The following is a 24,689-nucleotide window of genomic DNA, read 5'->3' on the forward strand; positions in this document are numbered from 1 at the left end:
TATCACTCGCTCAATCTATTATCGTTTAGTTACTTCTGGATCTTTCTTGAGCTGTGCTGAAATATTCCCTTGGATGTGTAAAGAAGTGGAATAACATTTTGCCAATTGTCATAACTGTGTGCATAACTGGAGTTGTTGAATATTTTGGAGTCCACAATACTCTAGTCCATTTTTAAAAATTCAAACCGGAAAGAAAATTGAAGCTTTGAATGCATGACTAAGTAGGAAAGAACTATTATATTGAGATTGATTTTTAAAATTACTTGGGTGGGAGGGAAGTCCAAGAGGGAGGGGATATATGTATACATATAGCTGATTCACTTCGTTGTACAGCAGAAACTAACACATTGTAAAACAGTTATACTCCAATAAAAAAATGGCATTTAAAAATATTTGAGTTCTTGGGCTTCCCTGGTGGTGCAGTGGTTGAGAGTCCGCCTGCCGATGCAGGGGACACGGGTTCGTGCCCCGGTCCGGGAAGATCCCACATGCCGCGGAGTGGCTGGGCCCGTGAGCCATGGCCGCTGAGCCTGCATGTCCGGAGCCTGTGCTCCGCAGCGGGAGGGGCCCCAACAGTGAGAGGCCCGTGTACCGCAAAAAAAAAAAAAAAAAAAAAAAAAAAAAATTTGAGCTCTTCTATACTTCAGATCATCAGAGATTAACATTTAAGCCTTCTTTCCAAATATCAAAGGTCCTGAGGGATTGTTAAACAAAACTGTTCCCCAGTGAACTCTGTGAACTAAGATGTGAGCGTGTTGGCATAGCTTCTTTACGTTTTGATCACAGTTTCCAGTTGCAAAGAGCACAGCAGTTTTTCACTTGTCACCACATGGCAGGAGGGCATGACTGCAATACTTCCATTTTAGTGCAGTGACCCTGAGGCCACAAAATGTGCTCCAGGTAACGTGGTGGCTTGTGGCACTGGGCTAAGTGCCCATGTTGTTAAGTAATGCATTTTAGCACAGAGTTTTCTTAGAAGGAATTGTGTCTGGTCTGGGAACGTAACCTCCTAGGAAATACTCAGTCAGATGGACTGGGTCTAAAGGTTAAACTATTTTTTCCAACAGGTATTTAATGGAATTAGAAGTAACTCACCCCAGCTAGAGAAACTGTGTAGCAGCGTGAATGGTACCAATGAGATCAAATCTTCGGGAAATACAATGAAGGTTGTTTATTTCACTGATGGATCCAGGCCATATGGAGGCTTCTCTGCCTCCTATACGTCCAGTGAAGACGCAGGTAATAGAGGATGTTACAAATACACCTGTGTTATCGTCTGCGCTGCAGGTGTCCCACAGCTACTGCCGACAGCAGTGGAGCCATGCATGTCCCCTTTAGAGATCAAAGTCACACCTCGGATCTTCCACAAAAGACAGACATAACCAGATAGAAAACCCAACCACAAAACCCCCAAAACAGAAGACAGAAACCTCTAGTTTTGGGAAGAAAACTGCTGTTGTGAATTAGAAAATTTAGAAAATGCTGTTAGAAGAGCTTCTAGCTCAGTTCCATGCAGTGTCACCATAATAGTTGGTTGCCAGTCCCGCAGCCCTTGGTCAGCTCTTTTATCCTGGAAGAGGATAACTACCTCTTGAGGGGCAGCTTACTCCCGGATAGTAAGTAAAGTAATTGAAGACACACGGATTTTATTGTTTCTTAGGCATCCATCCATCCTTATACAGATTTCCAGTGTACGTGACTGAGGGGGTTCACAGACGATACAGAGCGTTTAAAATTAGCAAGATGTGGCCTTTCTGTTGTAAATATCCTCCTACTTTCTGGATTGTTGTTATTATCTAAGAGCTTTAAAATTTAGGAAGAGTGGAACTGAATATTTTTTTAAGACCTTTAAGTTATTTCATTGATACAAGGAGCATTCGTTCCCTATCAAAAAGGAGCCAATTCACTGGAATGCCCATGTTATATTATCTGTTTTATCCAATTAAATTCTCTAATTTTTAATTTAAAAATTAAATTTAATTTTATCCAATTAAATTCTAAACTAAATTCTAAGCCATAGCCATCAGGACCACCATTATATTTAGATGTTGCTCTAAATTAAATGTTAATGAACAACAGGCTCACGTGAGGAAATACTGACACAAAGCCAAACCCCACCCACCTAATCTACATCTTCAGGAAAATAAAGAAGCTGCTTATTTTTGTACATCTTTCTTTCTAAATCCACAGAAACCACTTCTGTAGGCGTCATGAGGAGGCAGCCCCTCACCCACAGCCCTGACCTGACTTCATCTAGAGAAACAAATCAAAGCAATAAGAAGCTGCTGTGGTTGCTGTAGTTATTTTTTTCTGTCTTCTTTGTATCTTCTGCTATGGCATGGATCTGACAACTACTTTCTCTGTTGCCTTCTGTTTTCTCAGTGTGTGGTGGGTCCCTTACAAATTCCGTTGTGGGAAACTTTACTTCTCCTGGCTACGATGGAGTCAGTAATTACTCAAGAAACCTAAACTGCGAATGGACGCTCAGCAATCCACACCAGGGAAACTCCTCCATTTACATTCATTTTGAGGATTTTTACCTAGAAAGTCACCAGGACTGTCAGTTTGATGTCCTTGAGTTCCGAGCGGGTGAGTCCCATCAAGGAGCACGTTCTCCCATTCACCTGCAGCCTTCTTCTTATGGCTGGAGGCCACCAGCAATGCAGGGAGACATAGGGCTGTAAATGTATGTATTATATATAAGATCCAGAAGAGCACTGTTCAGACCAAGCCATCATTCTGCACGTGCCCGGCTGGGGACAACATGCCTTATAAACAAGGAATGAGATGGATCAGTGTTTTCGACTAGACCCTGTGTCTCAGTTGATGTGACATTTACCCAGGAGAGATTCCGGTTTGTCTTTGCTCTGTTAATGCGTTCAAGTGGTCCCTTCAACTCTCATCTACTCAAGACTTCTTTCTTCAGAGACTAGAACGTAACATGGTCAGAATGTGTGCTGGTGGTTTCCTGAATTTACAGGATTCACAGAAGAGGCCGTGGAATTCTCCTTAGGCCTTAGAAGTCTAAAGAAACTTCGCAATGCATTAAACGGAGAAGCACATAGAAGCTGGTTAGGAAATTATCCCCGAAGCAGCCAAGTTTGTCTTTGTTTTCATAATAGAAATGGATTTATATCTGGTAAACTATAATCATCTTAAGAATTTTTTTAAAATCTGCATTCATGGCTGATAAATCCATTTTAGTTCTTTCCTATAGTGGAAGCACAGGTTATCCATTGAATTGTCCCCAGTGTTACATTGGCACTCTTTTCCCCCTAAAGAAAAAAAAAAAAGAGGGAGAAAAGTAACAGTATATCAGTATATCAGCTATGCTGTCTAAGGCTCACTGGGTTCCATGTTATTGCAAAATTTAAAGAAAAGGAGGCTGAACGCTAATGCAGTTTGCTGGTGACAATGTACTGGGACAACTGTAGAAATTGATGCTGGCTTTGGGAACATGGAGGGCAGAAAGAGAATTTGATAAAGTTTATGGTCACAGACCAACTGCCTCAGCAGAAGAATCATCTGGCCTCTTGGAGGTAGATGAACCTAGAAAAGGCTTATGAGGGAAATGGAAGTTGTAGTTTGAGAATGTTCTGCACGGGATTCTGATAAATCCTCAGCCCCTCTGCTTGGTTCAAAACCACTGGCTTATAGAATCAAACAGAGCAGCTATCTATCAAATTTCATTCAGTTAAATGCAATCTTCTCTCGATTCCCTCATTTTAGAGGCAGAATACTATATTTTGTTGACTTTTAAGGTCAGTGATGTTGTCTGACAGACTAAACCATGAGGAGATAAGTGTGAGCAGTAAATGATCATCAAATTACTGTGAAAATAATATTCACAAAAATACCTCCAAATCTGATAGTTCTTAGCTTGAGTATGGAATATCCCATTCATTTTAGTTGATTAAATACAGTGAAGAAATTATTAAAATTTTAGGTAATTATCACTTTTATCTTGCTGATGTATTTTGTCACTATTGGTATTGTGTTTTTTACTCCTTAAAAAAAGAAAAAAGCACAGCCAAAAGTTTTTTTTAAGTTTTTTAACAGTTGTGTCTCTGTTTAGATATGCTAAACAATAATTATGAAAACATGAATTGGAACAAAATGACACCTATGATAGAGAAAGAGGCCCATACCAAAAAAAGCATTCTTTTTTACCCATTGGAGGCACTCTTTCCTTTGTAGTTGAGAAAGATAGAAAGGAGATTTGTGAAATGTCTGCTATTAAACCAGAATTTAAATGTGCATCAATGTAATAGCTTAAAATTTTTTTATTATTTGTTCCCACTGAATTCATTGGATATATTTTTCAAAAGATATATATATGGTGACACTGGTGTGTTATTCTGCTCAGGTAATGCTGATGGGCTTCTGATATGGAGACTTTGTGGGGCTTCAGAACCTAGCATGCCACTGGTTATACCTTATCCTCAGGTATGGATACACTTTGTCACCAACGAACGTGTAGAACATGTTGGATTCCATGCACAGTATTCCTTTACAGGTAAGACTTATGATAAGCTCTCCAACTCTGGCAATAACATAATACATAAATTTTTTAATGACATTTTCCATAAAGATCTCGCATATATTTTGTTAGATGTATTTCTAGGTTTATTTATTGGTTTTGTTGGTAGTGTCAATGAGACATTTTTAATTATACTTTCTAGCTGGTTGTGGCCTATATCTAGGAATTTTTAAATTTTAATACATCAATCTTTAGCCCACAGATCTTGCTAGACTCTTGTTAGTTTTAGTATTTTGTCTATAAATTACCTCTGGTTTTTCTGTGTAAACAATCATATCTTCTGCAAATTGATAGCAATTTTTCTCTTTCAATCCCAATTCTTGATTTCTTTTTCTTGTCTTATTTCACTAGCTAAGGCCACCATCATAATGTCAAATGCAAGGGATGACAGCATCTTGTTTCTGACCTTAATGTGAATGACTGTAACATTTCATTGTTAAATAAACTGGCTTCTCATAGGTTTTCAATAAATACTCCTTATCACATTAAAGGAAGTCTCTTCAATTCATGGTGTACAAAAATTTTTTTTGTTTTTTTTTTTTACTGTCAGATTTTAGCAAATGGTTTTTCTGCATCTATTGAGATGATCCTATTTTTTTCCTACTTTAATGTGTTAATGTGAAAAATTGTATTAAAAGATTTTTCTCTTGTTAAACCATCTTTTCATTTCTGGGATAGACCCTACTTGGCCATCATGTGTATTTTGGACATATTACTAAACAACATTTGCCAATGTTGTTTTGTGCTAGATTTGTATCTGTGACATTCAGTTTGTACCTGAAAATTCAGCCCAAGACAGACAGTACTCCTCCTTGCTGCTTCTCTGGGCCATTAGAGTCTTCCTAGTCCATTTCACTAATATGGCAGTCCTTTTAGATTCCAAACTTTATGTAAAAGCCCTTGCTTTTGTGGAGGTCCAAGGCCATATGTTCTCTTTTTGCCTGATCATCAAACCTCAAACCACAACTCCTGGGGCCCACATCTTGATTCTATATCCTCTTAGACCGACACACTCTCAGTTTAAGATACCCCTTGGAATTTGAGTACATTTATTGTTTATAGTTCTTAGAGATCTCCTTTCTTTCCATTAAGTTGGGCTGTGAATCAAATATATTTTGGTTATAATTTTATTTAACATTTCTTTGTGTTATAACCAAATGGTTGGTTGGAGAAAAGAGTGAGATTGATGATCTATTCAGTCAACCATGTTGCCAGCTGGTTTTTCTTTCTCAGATTGAAAGAAAAGAGTCAGATTTCAGGAAGCAGTATTATTTGTGTGGAACATCAGACCATACCATGCTTTGGAAATGTATCCATGTTTCAACTTGCTATACTAATATACACTTTGGTAGCTGATTACAATATATGTGCTGTTGTCAAACGACAAAGTCTTTAGTTATGGTCCTCATCATATTCTTCAAGCTTACATTTATTTTCACAGGCCTAGTGTTTTGAAGAAAGGCAATGTTCTTTCCTTTGTCCCTAGTGCATTTACTGTCAGTTCTATGCTCATCTAATTATTCTCCATTTATGGTTCAGATAATCTTCCTTCTCCTTTGTATCAAACTTGAGCCTGCCTTCACTGTGTGATTCCATTTGATTAACACTATATGGGATTCTGTTTATTTCTAATCTTCCATCTAGTTTTACTTTGCTTTCATACAGTTACATCTATTTGTTCATTTATTGTCCTTTTTTTAAATCATAAAGTACGATGGCTATAAGTAGTATTTACTTTGGCTTTACAGAATTTGGTGTGTTTTTTCCTTTCTTATTTAGAAGTTTACAATCTAATTTCAGACTGTGGTGGAGTACAGATAGGTGAGAGTGGAGTGATCTCAAGCCCCAACTATCCAGCCTCTTACGACAGGTTGACCCACTGTTCTTGGTTGTTGGAAGCCCCACAAGGCCACACCATCACTGTGAGTTTTGATTAGTGGGTAAAATAATTCTGAAATTATACAACAGAAGTACCATGTCCTGTGTGGAAACAGAGTTCTTTCAATAAGCAAGTGATTAGAATAGGCTTTGATCCAGGTCATCTTCTCCCTAAAATTCTCTGCTTAGCGTATATACATTGGCATCTACAAGTTTACAACTAATGAAGAATGAAATATCTTTCATTCTTTTTCAAGCACAGGAGAAGCTCTCTATAGAAGACAGTTCCCCATTCAGAAAAGAGATGTATTTACATTCTTGATATGAGTTGCCATCCCAGCCCAGGGGACTGAGGATGACCCCAATGACTCCCGTTCTGGGAGAAATACCCCTTCTCAAAATTTCCAAGAGAAACTTCAATGAGAAAAAAATAGAGGAGGACAAGGGAGAATGAAATAAGAGACATAAATACCAAATTATATAAATTAAAACAAAATAAAAGGGTGTGTAAGGACTTCAGTCGAACTCTACGTAGATAGGCTCACTTACAGCTCAGAGTGTTTCCTCATTTCTTCCCTTTTCTCCTGCAGCTGACATTCAGTGATTTTGACATTGAAGCCCATTCAACCTGTGCTTGGGACGCTGTCACAGTCAGAAACGGTGGTTCCCCCGGATCCCCCATCATAGGACACTACTGTGGAAATTCAAACCCCAGGACAATCCAGTCAGGTTCCAACCAGCTGGTGGTGATTTTTAACACGGACCGTTCGGTGCAAAATGGTGGCTTTTATGCTACATGGAACACAGAGACTTTGGGTAAAAGAAAGAACATTCTCTGCGCTTACTGTCTTTTATCATCGATGTATTTTTAAAATTTATTAACTAGCCCAACAAGTATACCTTTTGTACCTACTCTCTGTCAGACTCAATTCTAAATGTTTACACATGACATCTCATGAAGCAACCTTGTAAGGAAGACACAGTATCAGTGCACATTTTCTCCACTTGCATGGGTGGAAACAGGAGAAATGGGTGGATAATTTGCCCAGCTCGTGGAGCTGACGATCAGCAGAGTCAAGATTTGAATGAAGACAGCAGAGCCCAGAAACTTTGATCTTAATACTTCACCGTGCTGTCTCCACAGGCAAAGGGCCATGGTACAACTAGGGAATCACAAGTAAAAGCAAATATGTGTTGGAATCACAAGTAGTTGAACATATTTGGACCATGGAGGCAGAATGCTGAGTGGTGAGCTGAGGGCAGGAAAATAAGTAGTCCACATCCTGGAGAGCCTTGGCTTCTATATTATCCCTCGAGCAGTGGAGAGCTATCTGAAGAGTTCTGAGCAGCAAAGTGACAAGATAAGATTTGTGACTTAGAATGAATGCTCTGTATGGGGCAAAACATGATAGATTCTATTTCAAAAGATTACTTGTGGTACCTGCAAACTATGACATTTCATGGAAATTTCATTTCATGGAAACTCCCAGAAAATATAAGCCTTGCATTGGACACTTTTGTCAGGATCTCATGTAGTCTTGCAGCATCACACAGGGCAGCTATTTCTAGAAGAGTCAGGTGTTTGGGGAGCTCTCTGAGCGCTGCTGAAGCAGAGGGGAGCTGAGGTGAACCACTGGTTTTCCAAGGGTTTAAAAGCAAAAGATACAGGGAATACTCTTTAACTTCATTTTGTTTTGAGTTCATATTTTTTTTTCTTTTGCCATCTCTTAAGAACATACTTTAATATTACAAAATAGTTCTAGATTTTTCTTTCTTTCAATCCCTGTAATTTATTGTTCATCCATCAGCATTTCAATATGAACGAACCAGGTTACTTAATGGAAGATTACGTGATCTTAATCTTAAGATTTAATCTTAAGATTAAATGATCAAAATCATTTTCTCCCGTCCAGGATGTTAGCGTAAAATTGCAGATGAGTATAGACTTGTATTCTCAGGTGTTAGTGGCAATAAAATACAAAGCTTGAGATTGTTGGGCCACAAATACTACCTAGCCTCAAGGGGAGTAAAAATTATTGCTCTTGTTTGAAGACAGGATAGAAGTCTGTCCTCTTCATGGCAAGGATTAATGGTCTCAGGTGAGTTCAGTATAGGTGTAACGGAACAGTAACAGCTGTAGCCTCCTGTGGCTTCAGTGACCTTCCATTTGCTGAGAGTCCTTGCTGTGGACCTGCCCCGAAGGTCAGAGACTCATATGTAAGGAAAGACACACTGATATCTCACATTTAGAAATGCGTCCTCTCCAGAAGTCTTCAGTTACCAAAATTGTTATTTTCATCACAAAATAATGACTTTTTCCATGACAATTTTTCAGGTTGTGGTGGAATACTTCATTTAGACAATGGTACAATCAGATCCCCCCACTGGCCTCAGAATTTTCCCGAGAACGTCAGATGTTCCTGGACAGTCATTACTCACCAAAGTAAACACTTGGAACTCAGCTTTGACAACAACTTCCTCATCCCCAGCGGGGACGGACAGTGTCGGACCAGTTTTGTGAAGGTCAGTGCACTTGTATATTTAATTGGAGCCAAGCTGGTTGCAGGAACGTAAACGTTTAGACTAGAAATGACTCACTGCCTCTCAGAGGAGGAGAAGGACAATTTTGCTGCTTGGATTTCTTGAATGAAAAAGTGAGAAACCTCAACCACTAGGAGTTAAAATTTGGACCACAACACACATTGCCCTGTGACTTTCATTCACTAATACATAAGCAAAGACACTTAATTTAGGAGATTGTCTCACCTTATTAAATTCTCATGAGCATTTACGGTTCTTCCTTTCTACAGAAACTAAAGAGAGAAGGGCAGATTTCTTTCTTCCTCTCTCTCTCTTTCTTTCTTTCTTTCTTTCTCTTTCTTTCTTTCTTTCTTTCTTTCTTTCTTTCTTTCTTTCTTTTTCTTTCTTTCTTTCCTCCTTCCTCCCTCCCTCCCTCTCTCTCTCTCTCTTTCTTTCTCGTTTTCTCTTTCTTTTCTTTTTTCTTTCTTTCTAATAGACCCTCAAGGACAAAATGAATCAAAGTCACCATGACAGGCCACATTTAGAGGATCCTATAAAAATTACAGAAGGCTAGACATGCACTAGTGCCAGCCTTCACCTGAGCCTTAAGCGCCCACAAGCTGACCAGACCGTGAGGGACCCATCCGTGTAAAATCATGACCATGGGTCAGTCAGTAAGGCTCTCTTCCTCTCCAGTTGTAAATACTGCTCCTGTGGCACTGACATCACTATTCATTGACTTATGACCGTGATAACTGTATTACAAGTTTATTCCATCTGTGCTATTTTATATCATGTGTTCTATCGCTAAGGGGACATACACCTTTTAGGGGAAAGAACGTTCACCTGGGCTCCGCATCTCTTGCATTTACCACCTGAATGTTCCTCTATGAGCCAATTACACATCTGGGCTTTAAATTACTCAGCTGTAAAATGAAGAGAATAATTCCTACTTTAGTAGGACTGTTTTAAGCATTAGATGTAATATGATATAATAACATAAATAGTGCTCAGTACTTGGAATATAAAACCACCTAATGAGTAGAAGTGGATTGTATTGTCGATGTAGTTATTATTTTACATGATCTCTCAAATTATGTTTTATATCTAACTGATCCATGCATGCTGTTTCAATAAAAATCCTAGACTTGTATGTAATACATGTAAAACAAAACATCGTATACACTTTTCCTAATTGCTTTTTTCATGAAACAAACGAACTCTCTCAGGAATTGAGTCAACATCAAATATATAGACAAAGTAAAGTCTTTCAAGTTCTTCATTGGAAAAATGGAATGTGAAAAGTTATTCAGTCCCGTTTCTCCTCTGGATGGAATGGGAATCCCTCTGACAGCAGGCAAGGCTGAACCACTGGCGGGTGGGATCCATCTGGAACTCTGACAAAACTCAGTGGCCTGGGAAACACACTCTTTCTCTGCTGGGCCTGAGACTCCAGTTTTTGCCAAGAGATACTGAGGTGGGTAAACAAGACAGGCAAGAGGGGCTCAGCTCCAGCAAGCAGCCCTTAACCTCAAACCTTATACAAAAATTCACTCAAAATAGGGCTTCCCTGGTGGCGCAGTTGTTGAGAGTCCACCTGCCGATGCAGGGGACGCGGGTTTGTGCCCCGATCTGGGAAGATCCCACGTGCCGCGGAGTGGCTGGGCCCGTGAGCCATGGCCGCTGAGCCTGCGCGTCTGGAGCCTGTGCTCCGCAACGGGAGAGGCCACAATAGTGAGAGGCCCGCGTACCGCAAAACAACAACAACAACAACAAAAAAGTCAAAATAGACCATGAACCTAAATGTAAATATACAGGTATAAACTTTGAGGAGAAAAAGAACAGAAAATCTTTGGGACCTAGAGATAGATGAAAAGTTCTTAGACTAAACCTCAAAAGAATAATCCGTAAAAGGAAAAATTAATACATTTTACCATATCAAAATTAAAAATATGTTCCTCTGTAAAGAGATGAAAAGACAAGCTACAAACCGGGAGAAGAGATTTCCAAAGCACTTACCTGACAACAGACTACTATCTAAAGTATAGACAGAACTCTCACACCCAACAGTAAAAATACAGAGTCCAATTAGAATATGGGCAAAAGATATGAACAGATATTTCACCGAAGAGGATATTCGGGTGGTGAATGAACGTACGAAAAGATGTTCAACATCACTACATAGCCATTAGGAAGAATGAGACTTAAAACCACAATGATTGCCACACACCTGTCAGGCTGCCCAGAATAAAAACAGCGACAGCACCAAATCCTGCCAAGCCTGCAGTGAAGCTGCATCCCTTATTCGTTGCCAGTGGGAACGTAAATGGCACGCCACTCTGAAAAACAGCTTGGCACCTTCTGATAAAACTAAACGTGCACTTACCGTAAGATCCAGCACTTCTCCCAGAGTACTGTAAACTGTGTCTGCACAAAAACCTGTGCACACGTGTTCAGAGCAGCTGTATAGGCAGTAGACAAAGACTGGAATCAGTCCACATGTCCTTCAACGGGTGAATAGTTCAGTGAACTCTGGTACCTCCATACCGTGGAGTACAACTCCTCGGTAGAAATAAATTTTGACAGGCTAACGATCTGAACAAATCACCAGGGAATTAAACCAAGTGAAAAAAGCCAATCCCCAAAGGTTACATACTCTATTGTTCCATTTACATAATAGTTTTGAAATGACAATGCTTAGAAACGGAGGACAGACTACCAGAGGTTAGCAAGATGTGAGTGTGGGCATGAGTCGTGTGTGGCTATAAAAGGGCAACTCCAGGGAACCTCGGTGTTGGACCTGCTTGGTGTCTTGAATGTGGTGGTATAAGCTTGTATGTAACCGAATACACACACACGTGCGTGAGCCTGAGGAACTAAGACGGGTGGACTGTGTCGAGTCAGCGTCCTGGTTATGATATTACATTACAGTTTTACAAGCTGTCGTTGTTGGAGGAATCTGGGAAATGGGTACAGGGGATTTCTCTGTATCTTACAACTGCGTGTGAATCTGCAGATACTCAGGAAACGTTTTTTTTAAATTGCTTGAGTGATAAAATATCACCTAAAGCCAGGCTGAATTGTACAAACCTTAAGAAACGTCAGAAAGTTTTTGACAGTTTTGTAACGTTTTGTAGGTCCAATATCATTTAAATGAGTTCTAGGTCATAGAACCAATGAAATGAGATCTTGACTGACAGGTATTGATGAATATTTAACAAGTCTTTACCATTATTATCATTATAACACCCGTGTTCTTGAGCCACAAGGTAGAGATGTCAGATCCATAATTAATGGCTTCGGAAAAGTATAAGCCCGTGAGGATTCTTGAAGTTCTTTGTTAAAGAACTGGAGATTCTTTCCTAAAAGTTTTAGCTCTTATCACTTCACCTCTTGAGTGATGTTTGTAAAAGTAGCATATGCAGATCTGTCAGTAAGTCATGTTTACAGTTTAACAGAATGTGGTTAGAAAACTTCTGTATACTCTTTCCTGGGATAGTTAAAGGCAGGGGGTCAGGGGACATAAAGGGGATATTAGGGAAATTAGGGGATGTGCACTTCTTTCCTGACCTTTTCGTTTGTTTGTTTGGTTTTTTGCGGTACGCGGGACTCTCACTGCTGTGGCCTCTCCTGCCGCGGAGCACAGGCTCCGGACACGCAGGCTCAGTGGCCATGGCTCACGGGCCCAGCCGCTCCGCGGCACGTGGGATCTTCCCGGACCGGGGCACGAACCCGTGTCCCCTGCATCGGCAGGCGGACTCTCAACCACTGCGCCACCAGGGAAGCCCCCCTGACCTTTTTTTAATTTTTTGATTTGGCAGAATATCTTTGCTTTTGTTCCAGTCCCAGGCACCTCCCATATCTCATAAATGGCAAATATAATTGGACCTCAGTAAGATGATTAACAGCAGGATTCGCAGTGTTTGAGAATCAATTGAAATGATACGACTTTAAAGAGCTGATGGTGCCCTGAACTGGCGTTACCTCACACCTCTTCCCCTGCGCTATTTGCTAATAGAAACGTTTGTAACAGCTTGGTGTGTGATTGCTTTGTTTGAGGAATAGTCCTGAGAGTGATATGTTCAGAATGAGTAATTTGATGTGAAGGGAATGTTGAACAGTTAAGTAAGACTAATCCAAACCCAATTACCTTCTTGCCTTCCTGGGCTAGATAATTCTTAGTTGGGGGTTTGGGGAGGGGCATCACAGGGCGATCAGCAGCTCCCCTGGCTCCTGCCCACTACATGCCATGCCCACACCAAATGTGACCATTGAAAACACTGGCAGACATCACCAAATGCCCCCAGGAAGGGCAAAATTGCTCCCGGTTGAGACTCGCTGGTTAAACAAGTTTAACCGTCCTTTTCCCCCAATAATGTGCATTTATCACCTAATATCAGTACTTTCCTTGAGTGACTCAACACTGTAGAACCGTGATCTCTTGCCTGAACTACTGCACAGACTCCTGGCTGATCTCCCAGTGTCCTCTCTTTTCCTTCTCGTCTCCACTGTGAGCTTCAAGCCTCCTGGAGGCCCCTTGCCACGTTCAGGATGTGGCCCGGACCCCTGACCTGCCACAGGGCTTGCACTGACTGCAGCCCCGCCTCATTCCTGACTCAGTTTTCGCTCTGTTTGAACTAGCCCTGCCCCTTCCTGCCCCTGGGGCTTCTTCAGGCCTCTCTTGAAGTCAGGCAAAGCCCCTCCTACACACTCAGCAGCTCCGCAGCAGCTCCTTTCGCAGTTGGAATTTGCATTTAAACGTGATTCTATGATGAATATCCTTCCCTAGGTTGGTCTAGGATTGGTTTGATCAAAGTTGGAATTTTGATCCTCACAATCTGTTCCCCAGCAACTATTTCTCAAATGAGCATATCATCATTTGCTTCTTGTAAAGTGGCCAGGGTCTACCTGGGAGTTGGTGACGCAGTCTTTAGTGAATTGCAGAGAGACTGAATCTCATCCTTTCTTCAAAATGAACCTTAAAATTCAACAGTGCCAGGAAGTCTTCCATGATTTATCCCAATTCATGCCAATTACATGTAGACCTGGAGTTCATATCCAGTTTCTTCCCAGGGGCTTCGTGCTTGGTAAATCTTCTCTACTTGCAACCCACGCTTTGCCAGCCGTCCAGGACAAATGGTCAACCCCACAGTGGCACACATGCCGCTCTGTTTCCCCCGGCATGTAGCAAGTTGAGCTAGATCAGGTCAACTAGGAAACAGCAAGAGGAAACTGGGTAGTGATTGAGGGTTGTTGTTTTTTTTAAATCACTGCCTAGATACACAAAAATGAACAGTCTCCTTGCAAGAGTCACGAACGGGCTATACTATAAAAAAGCAGCCTAAAGAAGTGGTTCTCAAAAGAAAATATTGCTTTATTTACTATTACGTTTAGTCTATATACACCTGAGTGCTATTATTTTCCAGCCTGAGCACAAATTAAACATTGACGAGGGAAAACCTGGAGCGCTAAGTCATGTTTCTGGCTTTGCCAGGTGTGGGCAGGCACTCAGGAGGCCGACCAGGCCCTGTTAGCCTCGAGCTGCGGGAGCGTGGCCCCGGGTCCCGTCATCACGCCCAGAAACGCCTTCACTGCTGTGTTCCAGTCGCAGGAGGTCCCAGCTCAGGGCTTCTCTGCATCCTTCGTTAGCCGTAAGTAGCGCCGAAAACCAAACCCAGGGGCCCTTGGAAGGGCGTGGCTGCCACAGGCAGGCTTGGGGAGAAGGGTTCTGCTCCAGGGTTGGCTGGTTTGGAGGTCCATGGGGAAAGTCTGGGTGGGCCACCTAATCCTGAGTGCACCCTTCCTTCCAAATCAGCAAGAATGGAACTGAATCCAACCGTAGGTCAGTAGAGAAATGATGTAGAAGGCCTGAGTGCCCGTCGCTAATGTCTGAAATTAACCCTAAAATCCGCATGGGGCAGGAATTGGGCAGAAGCCCAGGAGGCCGTAATTAGTAGACCATCAGCAGGCCGGGCCTGAAGCGCATTGCCTGCCTGCATGGAACCCACCTGGGGCTGTAAATACACGGTCTTCCCCCCAGGCCTATGGAAATGCAGGACTTGCACGTGTGAGCTCTCACCCGGGGGATTCTCACGCTCAGTCAACCTTGGGGGCCGCTTTCTTCGGGTTTTCTCCTTCCTTCTCTGACGACTACTCACCAGGTAGAAGAGTGGGACGTGTAGTTTTCAAGTCTGAGACACAGTGGTGTGTGTGCTTGTTGGCTGAATTAAATCAAGTAGCACCCAAGCCACTGTTTAGGGAAAAGTTTGACGAAAGGCATCAGAGGAAATAATGCAGTGAACAGGTATTTCAGACATGAATAAGAGGGTGGTGTAAAGGCAGTAACAAAGGACCACCGCAGACCTAATTTTAGGCCTTCACTTGGTTCGTTGTGTCTGTGTATGTGTGTGTTTTAATATCAGTTTAAAAGGATACTTATATTTTGTATCGATGTGATAGATAGGGAGTGTGTGGATTAACTAGTTAGTGGTTAGATAAAACAGATGTCATTTTAGTGGTAAAAAGGTAGTTCTCTTCATTTCTGACACCTGGGAATCATGTGAGACTTTTTTGAGTTGGGATTAGTAAATTCAACCATTTTTATAAAGCAGGTATTATTTTTATAGCCATATTACAATGGTAATGAAAAGAACATATTTTTCTATAATATAATAAGATATTTTAAAACTGTTAAGCGTATTGATCTGGTACAGATCACTTTTCATTAGTTTTATTTCTTTAGCTACATGAATCCTCTTCAATCTTTGCTAAGTTATTCTTCCTTTAATATCTTAAAATTAAGTGATTTGCAATGGATTTGTGGTAAAATTTCTACTTAGCCCAAAACTCTGCATCATTTTTCTAAAAACTATATAATATTCTGATTTTGCATATTTATTTTTAAATCAGAGCTCCATTCTTTTAGTTATTGTTACTTCCATTTGGAGTAGCTCAGAGAATATGTTTCTAGAGCGCTTAGGAAAGTTGAGGCTTTCCCTCACTGATAAAGAGATGTTGTCTGGGAGAACAAATGTTCTAATAATGGCTTTTTCTTCCCACTAAGGATGTGGAAGGAACTTCACTAATCCTTCAGGTTACATTGTTTCTCCAAACTACCCAAAGCAATATGACAACAACATGAACTGCACCTACATCATAGAGGCCAGTCCTCTGTCTCTGGTCCTCTTGACTTTTGTGTCTTTCCATCTGGAAGGTAAGTTTATTCTTATCTAAATTACAATTGGTTCTTAATAAATGAATGAGTGATAGATAAGCAGAGGCAGAGATTGTCTAAAATCACCATTTGAGGAAAATATTAAAAATGTTGCAGAGTGGAGTTGATGTAAACTTGATTAAAACTCCATCCAATATTTTAAGAACACAAGTATCATCCTACACATTCCATCCAGAGGTTAAAAAATAATGCAAGAGCTTTAAGGACATGAGCATCACGTAAACGGCCTAAAGAAAATAAGTCTGAAATCTATTACATGTTAATCATAGTTTCTAATTTATTCATTTGTGTTTATTCTACACATGTACAGGTGCCTTCACACAGTCTCACACACACACACACTATAAACTAGCAAGAGAAACTTCCTTCTGAGTCAAAGTAGGTGCTTCATAAATGTTGAATGAATGAATTAATAAAATTAATAAATATTTGTGTTCTACTTTCATTAAATCTGACTGTGGGATACTCTCTCATCTTCTTTTTCATTTTCATCTTCATCAGTACCACAGGGACTGGGAAATCCCTAACCACAGTGCCCCTCTGGGTTCATTCCCTGCCTGTTGGCGAAGGGGACAGTGGAGCTGCTGGTCTGGGCTGGGTTCTGACTACACTGGACACAGCTCGATGTTTACCCAGGTGGTATCATACGGCAGAGAAAAGTTCCCTTCAAGTGGATGGGCATCTCCAACCACTCAGTCATTTTAATATTTTTCACAAATTCACTTTTCATTTCTAAATTACAATTAACCTGTACGTTTGCCAAGCTTCATCTGCCCAACCAAAATTTCTTTCTATTTGGGCTGGTCTCCCATGGCGGTGAAAAGTTAAACTTAGCAAAGTGTTCTGCAGTATTCAGCATGCAGGAAATTTATGTTTCATAAAAATAAAAATGACACATCAGTTCTCATAGGGTGATGAATTATACAAAGGCTCTCCCTGGGAGCACTTTCTGGGACCTCCTTTTCCTACATCTCTACATACTGTAGGTTTTGGAATGTGTTTGCTGGAAAATGCCAGGTATGGACTGATGTTTGTCACTGTACGAATGCACTATGAGGTCAAGTATAATCTCAGCATTTGCTAACACAAACTTCCAGCAATATAAGAAGATGTTCATGAGTTATAAAGTATTAAGGGAAGGTAAAACAGTTTATATAAGAGATCCTATTTTTTTATTTAAAATAAGCTGTGTGAATAAAATCTGTAAGACTATTAACTGGTACTTAAAGACTTGTTACTACCGTGTCATAGATTTATAGGTGATATTTATTTTCTTCTTTATATCTTTTCTATTATCTTATAATTAAGGGAATGCTATTTTATTTTATTTTTTTATTTTAATTTTTATTGAAGTATAGTTGGGTTACAATGCTGTGTTTGTTTCAGGTGTGCAACAAAGTGATTCAGTTATACATACATATATATATTCTTTTTCAGATTCTTTTCCCTTTTAGGTTATTACAAAATATTGAGTATAGTTCCCTGTGCTATATGGTAGGCCCTGTTGGTTACCTGTTTTATATACAGTAGTGTGTATATGTTACTCCCAAACTCCTAATTTATCCCTCCCCCCACTTTTCCCTTTTGGTAACCCTAAGTTTGTTTTCTCTGTCTCTGAGTCTGTTTCTGTTTTGTAAATAAGTTCATTTGTGTTAATTTTAAGATTCCACATATAAGCACTGTCATATGATATTTATCTTTCTCTGTCTGACTTACTTCATTTAGTATGATAGTCTCTAGGTCCATCCATATTGCTGCAAATGGCATTATTTCATTCTTTCTTTATGGCTGAGTAATATTCCAGTATGTGTGTGTGTGTGTGTGTCTGTGTGTCTGTGTGTCTGTGTGTGTGTGTGTCTGTGTGTGTCTGTATATCTCACATCTTCTTTACCCATTCATCTGTCAATGGACATATAGGGTGCTTCCATGTCTTGATTGTTGTAAATAGTGCTGCAATGAACATTGGGGTGCATGTATCTTTTCAAATTATAGTTTTCTCCAGGAACTATATGCCCAGGAGTGGGGTCCGTGGATCATATGGTAACTCTATTTTCAGTTTTTTAAGGAACCGCCATGCTGTTCTCCATAATGGCTGCACCAATTTACATTCCCACCAACAGTGTAGGAGGGTTCCCTGTTCTCGACACCCTCTCAAACATTATTACTTGTAGACTTTTTGATGATGGCCATTCTGACCAATGTGAGGTGATACCTCATGGTGGTTTTGAATCACATTTCTCTAATAATTATCGATGTTGAGCATTTTTTCAAGTGCCTGTTGGCCATTTGTATGTCTTCATTGGGGAAATCTCTGTTTAGATCTTCTTCCCATTTTTTGATTGGGGTGTTTGCTTTTTGATATTGAGTGAAAAAGTTATCTTAGTAACGGGAAAAACATGTGGCTTGGATTGTGCCTTTATATGTGCATTTGTCCTCACTACATTACATAGACACAAGAATGTCATATGCCAATATTATTTAGACTGAAAAAGGAGATGCTGGTAAATGTACTATATAATACAGCCACAGAAAGCACTGCCTATACCAATGGTACATGTATTATTAGAAGGGAACCTATACTGACACCGCACAGTAGCTCCTTGAGTTTAGTTGACAGGTGGGGTAAAGGGGCGAGCATACTCTACACTACCTGACCGGGGTGGGGTAGGGCAGGCGCGGTATTTTAGGACCAGTCTCAATTCCAGATTGGCCACTTACTAGTCACATGACTTTGTACAAATTACTTAATCTTTCTGGTAATCACTATAATTTTTACAAAAATATTGATATAAAATAGTAGCTGTGAAAGTCAGATCATTCCCGTAGAAACATACCTTGTGAACCATTGTTTTGTTATTTTTGCTGCCACCAGTCAGGATCTCCAGACACGCCCTTTAGCACAAGTCGGCTGCGAACAGATATTTGGTTTTGCCAGATTAAGTGATTTCTTTTTTTTTTTTTTTTTTTTTTGCGGTAAGCGGGCCTCTCACTGCTGTGGCCTCTCCCGTTGCGGAGCACAGGCTCCAGACGCGCAGGCTCAGCGCCATGGCTCACGGGCCCAGCCGCTCTGCGGCATGTGGGATCTTCCCGGACCGGGGCACGAACCCGCGTCCCCTGAATTGGCAGGCGGACTCTCAACCACTGCGCCACCAGGGAAGCCCTTAAGTGATTTCTTTTTACTAATGGATTTGCTCGTTCTCACCCAGTTGAAGAGACTGATCTTTTTATAAGATAATATCCTTATGATAATATCTTGTGAAATTTCCAGTGTTACATGTACTGGAAATTACATGTACTCAGCGTTTTCAAACTGCTAAGTGAGTATTTTCTGGCTTAGATTAAATGAATCATGATGATTCCTAAAAAGGGCAACATTAATCAGATTTATTTTGTGGTTAGATTCTTATCACTAATCATATCAGTGCCGACGTTCATGGAATACCATCAGCAAGTTAGAGATCCACTAGCTACAGGAAAAATCACCTTCCACCCCTTAAGTGAACCTGAGGAATTCCTGTGCGGTGCACTGTGATAAAACCGAGTGAGAGTAGCGCTCAAGAAAAATCACAGCCTGTCTGCAGGAGCGTTGGTCTTCCTCGCTGCCAGAGGCCATAGACCTCTTTCTGAGAGATTCTGTCCAAATGACTAAGTATTTCTGAGCCCAAGCGGCCAGCAGACCCTGCGTGGACCTGGGTGGAGATGAAAGTTCTGGATCTGCTTTTTGTGATGGGCCATTGGCACAAAAGGTGGATTTATCAAGAAGAAGATGGACTGATCCAGGCTACAGAATACTAGAGGGAAACACACTTGTCCATACACCGTGTTTACTAAACACTGACAACGGGTTAGGAAAGGTTTTACTATTCAGGCCAGTTTATTGGTTATTGACCTACACACTGGTGCTCTTCCTGCAGGGAAGTTACAAATGTTCAGTGACCTACCTTCCACTAAATAAGTTGCTCTGAAATTATGTTATGGTATTTTATGTTGGCCTAAGTTTCTCTTTCTCTTTATTATTACATTTCCAATGCTAGTCATTCTATGAAATACAGACGTATGTTTCCTATATAATCCCTACTGAACTATACAAATTTCAGGGAAATCAAAAGTCATAGAAGGAAATTCCATTTGAGCGTCTACAAGACTTTTTTAAGTTACCTCAAGACTAAAGTGGCTCTTGGTATTCTTAACAGCGTCTTCCAAAGTTGTGAAATAAAATAGAGATTTGACAAATTCAAAATGTTACTTTGGTCAAAAACAAAATGGCAAAAATGGACAAAATATAAGGAGAAAACATGAGGGAGAAACCATCACTGTCTCCAAAGTACTTATTCTGGAATCAGATTTCATCAAATAAATACTCATTTTATTTTCCCCAATATTGAACAATCTAAAAGTATATTTTTCTGTTTTCATTATTCATGTGGCCAAGTAGATGCCTCCAAGTTACTGGGAGGATTATAGGTCTTTTTTTTTTTTTTTTTTTTTTTTACTTTATAGATAAAGAAAACACTTAACAGATGAGGTAACCTAAGACAAGCCAGTGCCTTCTGTGCCTTGATTTTGCTATCACTAAAATTGGGTAATGGGGCTTCCCTGGTGGCACAGGAGTTAAGCATCCGCCTGCCAATGCAGGCGACACGGGTTCGACCCCTGGTCCGGGAAGATCCCGCATGCCGCGGAGCAACTAAGCCCGTGTGCCACAACTACTGAGCCTGTGCTGTAGAGCCTGCGTGCTGTAGCTACTGAGCCTGTGTGCCACAACTACTGAGCCTGCGCAGCTAGAGCCCGTGCTCCGCAACGAGAGAAGCCACCGCAATGAGAAGTCCACGCACCGCAACGAAGAGTAGCCCCCGCTCGCTGCAACTAGAGCAAGCCCGCATCCAGCAACAAAAACCCAATACAGCCAAAAATAAATTAATTAATTAAATAAATTTATTTTTAAAAATTGGGTAATAACATTGATTCCCCCTGGTGATAATGAGGGGTTTAGAATTCTTAACTAAAAAATCCTACATCTAGGCAAATTCTAAACTCAGTTTTTCTCAGATCCAGAGTATCTCTTGATAAGAACTGGATAGAGAGTAGTCCCTTGGCACAGAAAATGGGCGAGAACCAATGCAAATGCATTTTGTTTACTGTCCTCTAGGGATGGCCTCAAAGGCCCCGAGAGGAATAGGGCTAGATTTCCAGAGCAGCCGCGTGGCAAGTCCTAGGTAATATTTGCCTGAATTCTCCTTCGTTAACTTAGAAGTCCTGGTTTACAGGGTACGCCTGATATAAAGCTAAACAGAAAAAAGGAAGAAAATTTACTTTTAGATTTTTTTTTCCTTTTGCCCTTTTTTCCCACCAAGAAACATGATAACTGAGTTTTGGCGGTCTTAGTTCACATTTCCTCTCTATATTATCTGTTTTTTTTTTTTTAAGTAGCATCATGCAGCTACTTACTATTTCTTTTCTTTACTTCCTCAGTTGTTTCTCAAGAAATCAGAAGGTAGGCCCATTTTGCAATCCATTATTTTAGAAAGCACTGGGCAATGGTTCTTTTGAAATAGTTCTTATTGATATTTTATTCAAATTGGCCAAGCCCCAGAGGAGACGATTTAGTTGTGTGAGATTCCTTGCTTGCCTGTGTTATAATACAAGACCTTGGCTTTCACACTCTGTGGAGCTTAGTTCTATACGAGCACCTGCTTCTCCCTCTCAGGGAATCATCCTCTACTGGGGAGGCCAGTCTCCAGGCTACTCAGAGCTGCCCCCCAATTCACATCCCTCTCCCTAGAACCCTTTGCTATTTTACTGAAAGGACTTTATTGTATCTGCAATATTAAAATATTTCAACCAAAAGGACTTCCCACTATTTCTAGTCCTCTGGCATCTTTGCCTCTCCATCTATGACTCTGAAGGAAAAGTGCAGTCGGAATCTAAATTCCACAAGTTTACATTATTTGCTGAATTGCTCATCCTTGGCTTCCCTTTCAATTCTCTCCAAGTTCTTGGAATCATGATGAAACCCAGAATCGAACATTGCTCTCTGTAATGAAGATATGTGAATAATGTGATAAAAATTATTTTTCACTATGTTGGATACAACCTTACCCATTTAAAATAATAAATGTGTCTTACAGTTTTTCAGAAGGATGGAAAATAGTCATAAAAACAAATCATGGAGGATTATTTTACACCTCTGAGATTTCAACAGTAAATATTCATCAAATCAGTTACTGAAGATAGGATTAAGAATGACTGTAGCCACTTGTCCCATGACGTCCGTGGAGAAAGTATCATTCAATTTCAGGGTACCGCTCTTCCTGACGAGTTCTCATGTGTCTGATTGAATGCTACCTCCCAGCCATAAACTCAGCTATGATACACATCTTGCTTCTTGAAGAACTTTTTTTAAACCTTGACTAAGTTCTTTTCTCTCCCTAGAAGACAATCATCCTAGTTGCATTTAATTATATTCTACTTGAGAATTTCGTGTATATTTTGATTGCAATATAAGATATCACAATTGGTTCCCCTATGATTATGGAAAGGTGTTTCCTATCATTATTTTCTTACGCCTGTGATTTTGTCACCAAGTGTCTTCTCACTGAAGAATCAGACTGATATCTTTGATCTAATGCAGTGAGGTGATGTGTACAGCTTGAGAAAAAGATGTATGTGTGTGAATTATTTGATGCCTGCTGACATATTTATATCTCATTTTCTTGTGTATTACCTTGTTTATGCTAATCCTTGATATGTTCTTAGACTTTAGGTAACTTCACAAATTCTGATATTATGTAATGTTTGATTTCTTATGGATAACATTTGGAAGAGCATCCCACCTTAAAGAAATTACTACTGGAAATGACACGAGAATGTTTTAATCATTAAGCAACTTGCCAAATATCACAACTTTCATGATATATTGAGTCAGGGTTTGAAAATGAGCAGATTGTCTTGAACGGTTTACTTAGTTAACTGATAATATATTGCCGTCTACAAAAAAATTAAAATACCCTCTCAGCTTCCTCTCTTCCCCTTATTGTTGATACAGACCTTTTATAAACAACTAGTGCATTTTGGCTATGTCTCAGTATAGATATACAACTGCTATTTCATGACTGATTTTTCTGCAATTAAATTAGTTCCTTTAATTTTTTTGAAACCTTAGTAAGTATATGACATACTTTACCTTACGTTTCACAGCCTTTCCATAATTTTCTAAGACAACCACCACTGTGATAGTCTATATCATCAAAGAGTTAAAAAACTAACTCTTTAGTACTTAAAGGATAGTCTGCATAGCAGGTCATTTGACCGAAGTAGAACAGAGATTTTAATCTAGCGTCAGCAATATTTCCTTTCATTCTGTGATTTTGCTTTTACAACTTAATGTATTGTTGCTGGCTAAAGATATTTTTATAGCTAATTCATACTATTTTTTGATTCTCACGTTCACCTCCTCTGAATGTTTTAAATTCCAATGGAGCTCTTGGAACAAGAAAAATTCTAAGGCTATAATTAAGGTACACAATTTGGCAGTATTCAAACTGTGAATCTGAGTTTAATGTATTTCTTTTTTGTCCTGTTTTTCCAACATCATATTGTTTCTTATTACATGGTAAGGTCATTAAAGTGAAGTCTTTAACATTTTTAACTTGTAGATTTATTCCCAATTAGAAGCATTTCTATTCCAGGATTTTCAAAATGAAGGAATCCTTTGGGCTTACTTTAATAAACATATCTTGAATTGATACCTCAAAATTTCTTCAGTTGTATAAAAACATAGCTAAAATGCCAAAAGTGTTCCTAAAATGACTTAAAATTTAAATTGCATAGATATTTTCTGATAAAAAATATCAATTTTCTTTAAGGTAATACAATTAAAAGAGGAAGGGGCTTTTAATGTACAAATATATTAAAAATGCACACATCAGGATTCTTTCAGTTAAAAGCAGTAGGTTATCTTCAAGTTTGCTTAGATGTAGAGTTTATAGAAAGGATACTGGGTTATCTCATCTCGTCAAAGGAAGGTTTAAAAATAAGAAGGGGACTAATAGGCTTCCAGAACATGAATCCTTCAAAATGTACTGTCTTTCCCCCTCTCTTTCTGCACGACAGCTTCATTTCCTCCTGTTACAGCCTGGCTTCCTACCGCAGTCAGGAGACCGCTGCTGCTGATTTCCAAGTTGAACATGTTTGGCTCCCACTGTTGACTCCTTCTTACTCAGTTACAGTTTGAACACATCTGATTGGCCTAGATGGAGTCTGAGATCCTACCTTGGAGTAATCAGTCAATCTATCAACAGTGCTCAGGACGGTGGGGTTCCAAAAAGAATAATTGCAACCATGATTATGATTAGAATAATCCTTACTATATCAATTAGGAATTTTTATGACACTATTAACAGGAAACTTAATTCAACCTGGTTTAAACATAAAAGGGCAATTTATCGGCTTTCCTTCTAGACAACCTCAAAGTTGGTGGTCCCTCATATCCGCTTAATCTAGCATTTTCATTTTGTC

At 39.8% G+C, this 24,689-nt stretch overlaps 1 protein-coding gene across 1 annotated transcript in view; it reads left to right on the top strand.

Moving 5' to 3' along the window:
* Positions 1-24,689, top strand: part of CUBN (cubilin) — a 271,724-nt gene that overhangs the window by 195,461 nt on the left and 51,574 nt on the right. Inside the window, exons 50-57 of the mRNA XM_060292217.1 lie at positions 1,068-1,239; positions 2,383-2,589; positions 4,367-4,516; positions 6,341-6,462; positions 7,009-7,234; positions 8,754-8,941; positions 14,433-14,589; positions 16,002-16,151. Coding sequence (XP_060148200.1) covers positions 1,068-1,239; positions 2,383-2,589; positions 4,367-4,516; positions 6,341-6,462; positions 7,009-7,234; positions 8,754-8,941; positions 14,433-14,589; positions 16,002-16,151 — 1,372 coding nt within the window. The remainder of the gene's footprint in view (positions 1-1,067; positions 1,240-2,382; positions 2,590-4,366; positions 4,517-6,340; positions 6,463-7,008; positions 7,235-8,753; positions 8,942-14,432; positions 14,590-16,001; positions 16,152-24,689) is intronic.

This window comes from Globicephala melas, chromosome 2 (genome assembly GCF_963455315.2).
Source record: "Globicephala melas chromosome 2, mGloMel1.2, whole genome shotgun sequence".
Taxonomy (NCBI): Eukaryota; Metazoa; Chordata; class Mammalia; order Artiodactyla; family Delphinidae; genus Globicephala; species Globicephala melas.